The sequence below is a fragment of the Dryas octopetala genome, chromosome 5, assembly GCF_963921425.1.
Source record: "Dryas octopetala chromosome 5, drDryOcto1.1, whole genome shotgun sequence".
Lineage (NCBI taxonomy): Eukaryota > Viridiplantae > Streptophyta > Magnoliopsida > Rosales > Rosaceae > Dryas > Dryas octopetala.
Window position 1 is genome coordinate 9,209,874 of NC_141370.1, and position 11,086 is coordinate 9,220,959.

At 33.8% G+C, this 11,086-nt stretch overlaps 1 protein-coding gene across 1 annotated transcript; it reads left to right on the forward strand.

The window, feature by feature from the left end:
* The first annotated feature begins 475 nt into the window (after window positions 1–475).
* On the forward strand, window positions 476–2,003 carry LOC147284065 (transcription factor MYB92-like). The gene is made up of 3 exons (XM_086244088.1): window positions 476–649; window positions 750–879; window positions 1,141–2,003. Exons 1-3 carry the CDS (start codon window positions 517–519, stop codon window positions 1,907–1,909), a joined length of 1,032 nt encoding a protein of 343 aa, XP_086100214.1. The 5' UTR covers window positions 476–516; the 3' UTR covers window positions 1,910–2,003.
* The last annotated feature ends 9,083 nt before the right edge of the window (window positions 2,004–11,086 follow it).

Here is an 11,086-nt window from a genome sequence, read left to right on the forward strand (position 1 = left end):
AAAGCAAAGCTTTGGTGAATTGAGCACACTACGAATATAAAATGTTGATCTTGAGGAGTGCACAGATTTTGGTGGCAACTCCAATATCAGAAACTGTTTTAGTCGCTATATATGTCTGCATGAGCGGGCCCTTCATTTACCACAAAATGCAAAACACATGTATGGCCCACTTACAATTATTAATCAAATTCAAGACACAATATAGTCAAAACCAAAATAATCATATATAATGTTAGAGTGAGCGAGTGACAGAGAGAGAGAGAGACAGAGAGAGAGAGAGAGAGAAGGGTATATCTGTCATTTTAGTGAGGAAAAAGGCAAAGGGTGTGGTTGTTCTGCTAGCAAATGGGAGACTAGCACGTACGTCAGTCGCCTTCGATGTGATTGGAGGCAAGTAGGCAACACGAACATGGCTGTATATAAATAGAAAGCTGCTATTAATGGTTAGATTGGAGGGAGGCAGCTGAGCCAAAATCCAAATAATTATCTTCTTCATTATAAGCTTGGTAAAGAAATATGGGAAGGTCTCCTTGTTGTGATGAGAGTGGCCTCAAGAAAGGCCCTTGGACCCCTGAAGAAGATCAGAAGCTCATGAAATACATTCAAAAAAACGGCCATGGAAGTTGGAGAGCCCTTCCCAAACTTGCAGGTATATATACCCACCTCTCTCTCTCTCTCTCTCACTCTCTCTCTCTCTCTAGCCCTCTCATCTCTCAAGTGGGTGATGGTTTTTTTCTTATAATTTGCAGGGTTAAACAGATGTGGCAAGAGTTGCAGGTTAAGATGGACAAACTACCTTAGGCCAGATATAAAGAGAGGGAAATTTTCTCAAGAAGAAGAACAAACAATTCTCAATCTTCATTCCATCCTTGGCAACAAGTAATTTCCACAATTGTTTGACAAATTAACTTAATTAATTAGCATAATTTTCTCTTAGTAAATATCTAGTATGTCATGTCGTTAGACCATCAATTTGATTATGTGTCTAAATAATTAAGAGTCTACACGATGAATAATTAATTCAAATTTATAGTCTAATAACCCCAAATTATTCCACAAGAGAAAATTATCTTGACAAAACTTGTTTTATATGTAAGTTGCTTGATGTAACTTACCTTTTTTTCTTTGGTTCTTTGCAAGATGGTCAGCAATTGCAAGCCACCTACCCGGACGGACAGACAATGAAATAAAAAACTTCTGGAACACCCATCTGAAGAAAAAGCTGATTCAGATGGGTTTTGATCCGATGACCCACCAGCCCCGAACCGACATCTTCTCAAGCTTGCCTCATCTTCTAGCTCTTGTCAATTTGAAGGAGCTAATTATGGACCATGGCAGCAGCAACAACAACCCATCTTGGGATCATCAGGAACATGCTGCAGTGAGATTACAAGCAGAAGCTGTTCAAATGGCCAGGATTCAGTACCTGCAATATCTCCTCCAACCTCCTCCTGCAGCCAATAATCTCAATGACTTCACTGACATGGAGGCCATCAATCTTTTGAATTCACTCTGTGCTTCATCTCAGTTGGAGAACCCACAACAATATCTTGGAGCTGCTGTACAAGATTCAATCCCTTTCTCTCATTTACCTGACTTGCAAACAATACCCTCCTCCACCTACGTCCAAACATCACCAAACAAGGACATGGCTAATCAAGCTCCTCCAGATAATCATCATCAGTTCACAGTTCTGAGCCAAGGAGACATTATTGATTCTCCCACTAATCCATGGAGTAATCTCAATCCTTCATCTTCAAACATTACCACTCCAACCAGCAATAATAATAACAATATTATAGGTGGTGATGCTTGCAGTACTACTACTTCAAGCTATGGAGGTGGGGTATCTACTTCGGCTTGGTCTGACCTGCTTCTTGAGGACCCTTTTTTCAATGAGATTTCTTAGTTAGATATACACTTAAATTAGGTATATGTGTTCTAATTAAGTAAGTAAACGCTTGGATTTGCATGATCACCACTTTCATTATTATGTGTATTCTTAGCATATATATACGTACATGTTTTCAGGCAAGAATATATGTTTTAAGATTTTCGTCTATATATTGGAGACACATAATATTAATTATTTAGCTAGCTACAGCAATATTATCATACATATATAATATATGTGGGTAGCCAGAAACCTAACAAATATTCTTGCACATTGAAAAAACAGTACATTGACTATCTTGATCACCAATATAGAAACATTTCCATGTATAAACATTAGTATTATTATTACTATATATCATTATCATCATCATCACCATCATATTTGTTATACCATCGATCGTTGTTATTATTATTATCATCATCTTTATTACTACCTAATATTTTGAAACCTGGATGATACCCACAGCATGAGTCATTACATGCATATGCATGAAATATATAATAATTGATGGTTAAAGTTTTACAGTTTTGGCTAATATTATAGGTAATTCAAATTTAAGGATTGTCAAGGTAACTAACTAAAAAATATTAATTAAATCCGATTTGAATGTGTAGCTTAAGTTATCCATAAATTTATAATTTTCTTTCGAGTATGTTAAGAGCAAGCTGCCATTGACCTAAAATTTCGACCTGCGCCCGCCAACCACTCATATAGCTAGGAATCTGCTCTAAGTGTCCTTCTTTTCAACACAAGTTCAGCAGAGAGAGGGAAGAAATACTCAGAGAGAAAGTTGACCAAGGTGTTGGTCAAGAGAGTGACGAAATGGGACTCTCAATGACATGAGAGGGACCCAATCCAAGTAGTTCGGACTTCGGGGGCACAAAAGAGTTTTCAGAATACCCAATGATATTCGACATATTGGTACCACAACTCCAAGTTTTAGTTAGCTAGCTTACCCAGGACTGCATGAGTTTGTATATTAGTGGAGAAATGTGGAGCCCTCCATAGTGGTTTGGAGAGAAATTTTGAAAGTTGACTTTTTTTTCACTCATTAAAGATTTTTGAACCCAAAGAGCCTTAAAAAACAAGAAAGTGGGGTTCCAAACCCAACACGAAAAATGTTATCTTCAAATCAAAGACATGACAAACACCCTTCAAATTTATAGAAAGAAAATCAAATTAAGCTGATTGAGATACATATGCTCGGAACAACCGAATCCAATACTCAACTCCTCCACATGTGATGAGACAATCGAAGCATCTGCATTAATTGAACGATGAGTCTGAATGATCAAACTTGGCATTTTCCTTAATTCTCAACTAGAGTCTCCTTGATCTCGATGTTAAATTATTCCCCTAATGGCCAAAACACAAGCCACGTCATTGTCTCTTGAGGTTTCCTCCTTCAATTCTTCAAAAGTAAGCATGGATTGATGTCACTTCAAAAGTAAATCAACTTATGTAGTACACTTGACACTAAGTGTCATAGCTCTCAGACAAATTAAGAACTAATGAAAACTAACTTAAAGCCTTAATAATCTTCTTCACTTAAGGTCACTATGATGCCTCGACTCATAGTGAACCTATACAACCACTTCCTAAAGTTGGTCTGGTTTGTAAGAAACTTGAGCTCTAAATTAAAGCTTTTCAAACTTTTTACACAAAAAATATCCTTATGTGCTCTTGCGCAAGTCCAAATACTTGGATACTGAATTTAACGCCCCACATGATATTTTGAGTCGCAAATTTTTCCAATAAAATGCCCTGGATTCGATCCCCATTCTCAGAAGAACAGAGCCCTTGGGCAAGCTGTTATGTTTTTTCCCCCTTGCTGTCTCGTTTTTTTGTTTTGTGTTGTGTTGTGACTGTAATTGTAATTGTGCTTTGTTTGGGCTGGCATATCTTTGTAATTTTAGATTCCCTTTCTTGGTGTTGGGCTTTATATATCAATATATTGCCTTCACCAAACAACAGAGAGAGGCACCACCATATATCATAATTGATGTGGCATATAACATGGCAATTTCTTACTTGTTGCAAATTAATGAGGTCCACATGCAATAAACCCATAATTAATGAATAAATGAAAATTTTTCACATCGGTTGGAATTTATAAGTTAGAATAAATAGAAAATTAAGATTAAATACCAAATATGAATAGTTTTTCAGCAAAACAGTACAACACTAATTTTTTTTTTAATTTAAGTACTAACCTAGAGCAAGACATTTTGGATTAAATCACAAATTGATTTGTTATACAGTTGTTACTGTTTCACATTCATAAAAATTAAAATTTATAAGGGTTTAATGTTTTTTATTTAGGTTTGGGGGATGAAATCCTATATATAACTCAGAGACTAAACATTAAAGTTTAAACCTTGCAAATATTAAAAAAATAACAAATTAATAAAAAAGTTATAACTGTTAGACAGTCACAGCTCGGTATAACCATGTATTTTAAAGTTGGTATATAAACTAAAATTTAATATATAAAGTAAAATAACATAAACATTTTGATAGTTAAAATTAAAAAATATTGTATTTTGATACTAAAGTCAAAAAAACCTTAGAATAAAAGGTATGTAGTTTTTTACTACCGCTGATTTGTTCAGCTTCTATATTCCAAATTTATTAAAAATCTTATATATAGTCAAAATTCTTAGTTTTTTAATTTTCATAGAAAATCGTGCAATTGAAATGCATTTTCGCTTGAAAAGGCTGCATATGTATGATGTATCCCCCTCGAGGAGAACACGGAAGTCAATACTCCTAGAGTTTGTTAAGAACTTAAGGGGTTGGTTACTAATTAATGGGTTTTTTCTTTCGGCCATGGCGACTAAATGGGTTTGGATCAAGTTGAGACTACTATACGTACTCCTCCTTCCCATCAGAGTTAGGTTTGAGAAAGATTTTTTATTGACTTAATCTACACTTAATTAATTATTCTTGTTTCTCCATACCTTCCTAAATAAATTCAAAAATATATAAGGCCAAATTTCATTTTCAGCCCACATAGTTTGGACCAAGTTCTGCTTTGGTTCGTATAATTTTAATTGTGTCAATTTTATCCCTATATTTTCTTAATTGTTACAATTTCGAGGATACATGTGCCTAATTTCATCAATTTGATCGATCAACAAAAATAGTGTGACCTATACGATTTGGAGTATTTTCAATAGTGACAATCAAGCTAAATCACCCAAAAGCCTAAAGTACTCTCACATGTGTGCTTCACATGTTATTTCGTTGAACAAAATTGACAAATTTATGCATGTGTCCTCAAATTGTAATCATTAGGAAACTAAAAGGACAAAAGTGAAACAATTAAAACTATAAGAAATAAAGTGAAACTTGGTCCAAATTACAAGGATCAAAAACATAATTTGGCCTTAAATTAATACTTAGTTTTTTATTTATAGATTTTATTTATAGTCATTTCTCGCTACAATAAATTGACACATGTTGAACATTTCGTCTTAATGACCAATTTCTTTATATAAAGTCAGCACATGTCAATTTGTGATTGGCATCAATGGGATGTATGGAGCGTAAAAAGCCAAACATTGTTTTAGATGAATCATGGAGTAGGGGTATAGTGATAATTAGCAAATATGAGTCACCATAATTTTCTTCCAACTGAGATGAATTTCCAATTACAGAGATATATAAATTGGTTTTGGATAATCCTTTGAAACTTGAAAAAGGAGCTAGGCAGCAGTTTTTTCATGTATGTTCGTTACTACAACGCCAAACTAAAGTTCTATGACAGAATTTAGTCTTACTGTATCATTGTCTTAGAAGGCAGAGATACTCGATCATAGATATTTAAAAATTAATAATAATAAGAACTAGATTTGATTGTAAATATAATTATCACAGTATGAAAAAAAGAGGTTAATTAGTCTCCGTCTAAATAATGCATTTGATATAATTTAACTGTTGGACTGAAATTAATTAATTTAACTGTACATTACCAATTAGTACAGATATATTTGTACATTACTTAATTAATAATTTTTTCAATAGTAATAATAATGACAATCATTAACGATAATCATCATCATGAATTCATGATCCATGATCCATCTGTTTAGGTGAGGATATATAATTTGAATTAAAGATATCCGTGTAATAATGATATTTAAATTCTGATGTAAAGGAAGGTCAGGTAGAACCCTTTTATGGTCTTTGGTGGACTTTGTTACTTTCTTAACAAGGGTTTGACTCATGTACCTTCACGTTAACTGATCCATTAACGTATATCACTAATTATTAATCAAATCAAGCCATTTCTCCACAAGTACAAGATTATTGGATGGCGTACGTGTCGGCAGAATCAAAATCATATCCTATGGCGCTGAGTTGTAGTTGATATTGTAGGTCTATAGTTGAGTTGAGTAAGCTAAATTTCGAGCTGTTGTGGAAAAAAAGGTGGAATCCATGCATTTAAGTCAAGAAGGTTATGCTTGTCAAAAGCAACATCTGAAATCCTGTATTAATTAATTACACATAATATATATTCGAAGGTGTACGTGGTACTTTAAGAACAGGGAAACAAAAGCTTACCACCTAATCCTACAACTTGGATGATGACTAAAGTTCTCTTTTTTCTAGCTATAACACCAAGTTTTCTTTATTATAATATATATGGCATTTTTTACACTGATACTTAAAATATTTAAAGGAAACATAATCTAAGTACACTACATGCAACATGGATAGAACGCGGCAATTATATTCTCCAGGTACGTTGGTTCCTATTAGTATTGACCTATTCAACATTGGTTGATCGATACCGTTTTTGAATAAGATAATATAATTCAGAAAATTGCTAATAAAACGCTATACGCATTTAAAAATACAACATAGTAACAAATTATATATATATCTATATATGCAAGTAGCTTATAATAAGGGATCCCTCATTTAGTGTTAAATGAGGGATTCCCTTGTGGGGCCCACACGAGTCGTTGTGTGTCGATCTGAACTGTTCATTTTTTACATCTCCATTGATAAATCATCCTTACAAAAAATCAGCCAAATCGGACACCGTTTACAAGTTCGTCTATTTGTTTGATCAAAATTGGATATCTTAACGGTTTCCGATTTGGCTGATTTTTGCAGGGATAATCTATCAATAGAGATGTAAAAAATGAACGGCTCGGATCGACACAAAACGACTCGTGTGGGTTCCACAGGGCCGGGGATCCCTTATTGGAAGCTACATGTATGTATATATATATAGTCGAAGCCGTTCAAGTGCAAACATGTGCACATTCGTACTTAATACCGAGCGCTCGGTAATGCCACTGAGAGCTCGGTGAAATTTTTTTCAAACCAACAATCGTTTCTTGTAGCGCTTGGTGCGTGCTTCCTCCGTCCGTTTTTAAGGGTTTAGGCCGAGGGGTTCATCCCATATCCTCCTATGGTGTAAAATGATCTTTGTGGACGCGTTATGTTAAGGTTTAACTCTGTGATTTTGGACGGAGCATTACTTATTGAGACATAAGATTATGCTTATGAAGACAAATATAGTATATATCTTATTAGTAGTTTTTGAAAAATTTAAACTTATGAAGAATGTCCACTGCACATTTATTATACATACTAATATGAAAATCTTTAACGATTATGAAATTTCTGGAGTAAGTTAATTTCCAGAAGCAACTCCTAAAAGATATAAAATATCTTGGGATATATATATGTATTGCTTGAAGCAAACTTCTGAGAAGTACAGATTTGGAGATACTTTCAATTTTTGAGAGAGAGAGTAGAGTTGTAGGGGAAAGGGGAGCCAACTAAGGAGGAAGAGTTCGGCAGGAGATGAAATTGTAGAATAAGATAAAAATGGGTTAAAAATGTGTAGGGTATAGAGAGGAAATTGTAGAATAAGATTAAGGCACTGTTTTTGTTGGCATTACTCAAACATCAACATGAATACAAAATACAAATGGATCATATTATGCGCATGTCGTCTATTGATAATCTTGCAAATTGAATCCATGGGCTGAACTAATGGGTTGGCCCAATGGCGAATTAGATAAATGCTAGTACAATAGGCCGAACCACCGAGTTAAACAAAAGCCCAATGGATCGATGGACTGAAAGCTTAACATCTCTCCTGCCCCAAGGGTATATAATGGGTCCTTATAATGGTTGTCATGATTTGCCAATCCCAAGATATATTATTAAAATAGTAGGGGCACTGAGGACATAGGCATGAATATTTGGAATCATTTTTTTGGGCCAAATATTTGGAATCATTGAATACAAAGCCAAACGCATAAAGAATTTGATGCCATGAAGAAAAGTTATAGTAAGTAATACAAACCTGTGGTAGTACACGACTTTGAATTGGTCTCTTGATACGTTGGACTCTTGGGGATGAGTTGAACCTAGGTAATGTGCATGAGAATTTTATTGTGGTCCACGTATAAGAATATGAAGTCCAACAGTGGATAAGAGTTAGTAAATGAAATCTAATCTAAATCTAGTGAGATTTACTTCATATAGGGAGTTAAGTCTAAATAAAAGATTATGCAAAATAATACACTTCTCAAAAAATTAAATAACTTGCTCCTACTTTGAGTTTTTGCATATTGTAATTATTGCTTAGTTATAAATATAAGTATTACTGCCGCTCATTTACTAATATACTCAACCGTTGAGTAATTACAGGTAACTATTTTACATATTCTTATCCTGAAAAAAAGTCATGGCTTAGATATGGATGACCGCGAATCAAATAGAGATTTTCGTTCTTTGGGTGCTTGCGGGCGTGTCATTAATTATTCTTGGCCGAGATACCGTAATAGAAAAGATTAATAAAAATATGAAATTACGCCGAAAAAAATCTAACTTCTAACAAAACAAATTGTGCAACAAGTAAAGAAACGAAAAATCAAGAGCGATGACAATTGATTGAGAACTGAACAAAATACTATAATTATTGTGAAATCGATACTAAGAAAGTTGTTCTTAGCAGAGCTACAAAATAAGAGAAATTGACTAAGAAAAATCCTAAGAACTAAGAAAATTGTTTATTTGAAGAACTTGAAGAATCTGGTTGCAAGAGTTGCTTAATTGATTGATTTGTTGATTGTTGTGTTAAGATTGTGTAGAGATTTTTTTTTCTTCTTTAAGAGATGTATTTATAAGAGTGTCATAACCTAGCGTTGAGTAGTCCTTGTGTGAGTAGAAATCGGTTTCCTTAGCCGTCAAGTCTTCGAAATCCTTTCTTTATTGCACAGTCTCTCTTGATTTTCCTTTACGCCCAAGTAAACTGCATAATTAATATTCAATAAAATTCATAGAATAACTATGATAATTTTCTGCCATTTTCAACCAATCCATTCGACGACAGGTGTCAAATTTATGTGTAAACGCATATGATATTTAATGACAGTGAATTTTTGCGTGTAATTACCATGTGGTTGGAACCAGGAAGAGTATGCCAAGAAATTAAGTATAGTATAGGCGTATAGCTTAAAATTTGTAGCCATATCTTTCTCTAAAGAGATAGATGTCCCTATTTCAAATCTATCTCTCCAAATATTGCAACTAGTAAAAGGAAATGCATACGTACTGGGAAAAATGCTTGAAAGTTTTATAGTGTGCATGATTTCATTTCATCTCATCTAATTTGTTTCATGTGCTTCTTGCTCTCTATTATTGGTTTAAAATATCATGTAGTTTATTGTCCTTATCATCATTTAATTAATAAGAAATAAAACATTCTTTAAGAAAAATAATGTAGGTTTGAAGCTGGCCAACCTGCAGCATTTTCTAAGGTCGGATTGAAAGTGTTAGAACAATTTTAATGCTATTTTTATACTATTTCAAGATTGAAACAGACCAATAATTTTTAGAGATGGTTTGAAATTGTCAAAAAATTTCAATATTATTCTGTTTTTCGTTGAAGAAAAAAACCTAAATGCTTGGCCCATCTAAAATTAGTCAAGTTATTACGTTTTTCGGCGATTGGCTCCATTTATCATGGAATTTTTGTTTTGGACATAAGGACCCTTGTTATTAGATAGTTTAATCATTGCACCTGCAACAACATTACAAAAGCGGTCGTTGAATGCTCGAAAAAAAAAAAAATTTAAAAACCAATATTTTTTTAATAGTTAGATTGGACAATACAATACAATTCACTTAGAATAGAAATTATAATTGAAAGCTTGGCATGACTCGAAAGCACTTAGAAATTACAATTGAAAGCTTGGCATGGCTGGAATGGTTTCCAATTGGTCAAAACAAAGAAAGCTTGGCAATTGGCATGGCTAATAAGCCCTCCACCGGATGCAATGCAAATCTCCCATATTAAATTGAACCACTTTCTACTGCTTTCACTTTTCAGGGCTTTTTTTTTTTTGTTGGGATAATTTTCAGGGCTTTAACAAACAATATTTGACTCCATCGAAGAGTTCCTCCAATTCTTTTTCGCAAAAAATATGTAACTTTTCTCATTTTGATTACTTCGAAAGTTCGAATAAAAAGATAAAAAATTACATATTTTGCTAGAAATGGAGCCAAAGCCAAATATTGTTGCTTTCAAGTTTCAACTGCAGCACCCCGGAAGCATCCAAACCAAACGAAAAGAAGACAGAGACGACTTCGCTCCTTAGCCACTTCCCCCAGTGTGGACCCCACATATCCCCTCTCTTACTCGTCAGTCACTGTTCTGTCTGTCTCGTTGTTCGGGCCCAGATTTTCCCTGCCAACGTGTTTCATGAATGAGCTTTTATCGGTGGAGAGATGTTTCGGTGTGACCAATATACCACGGGCGTGGTGTAATCAATACCATTGAACTTAAATTAAGAGTAAATTACAATTTAGTACCTCAATTTTATATGTTGTTTCAATTTAGTACTCCAACTTTAAAAACTTGCAAAAAAGTACCTCAACTTTTATTTTGTATCAATTTAGTACCCCAACTTTAAAAACTTGCAAAAAAATATCTCAACTTTTATTTTGTGTCAAAATAGTACCTCCGTTAGTTTTTCTGTCAAAATAGCAGGGGTATTTTCGTCTTTTCCTTAAATTTAAAAAATAATAATTTTTTTGAATAAAAAAAATTTAAAAAAATAAAATTTTTAAAATAATTATTTTAAAATAATTAAAATAAAAAAAAAATTTTAATTTTTGTTCCCTTCCCCCCCCCCGCCCCCGCCCCCCACCCCCCAC

What these genes read in the sequence shown, in the direction of transcription:
- LOC147284065 (XM_086244088.1), top strand. Translation starts at nt 517, where the DNA reads ATGGGAAGGTCTCCTTGTTGTGATGAGAGTGGCCTCAAGAAAGGCCCT. An exon ending in AGCCCTTCCCAAACTTGCAG is followed by an intron (nt 650 to 749) that starts GTATATATACCC and finishes TATAATTTGCAG; the next exon opens with GGTTAAACAGATGTGGCAAG. An exon ending in CATTCCATCCTTGGCAACAA is followed by an intron (nt 880 to 1,140) that starts GTAATTTCCACA and finishes GTTCTTTGCAAG; the next exon opens with ATGGTCAGCAATTGCAAGCC.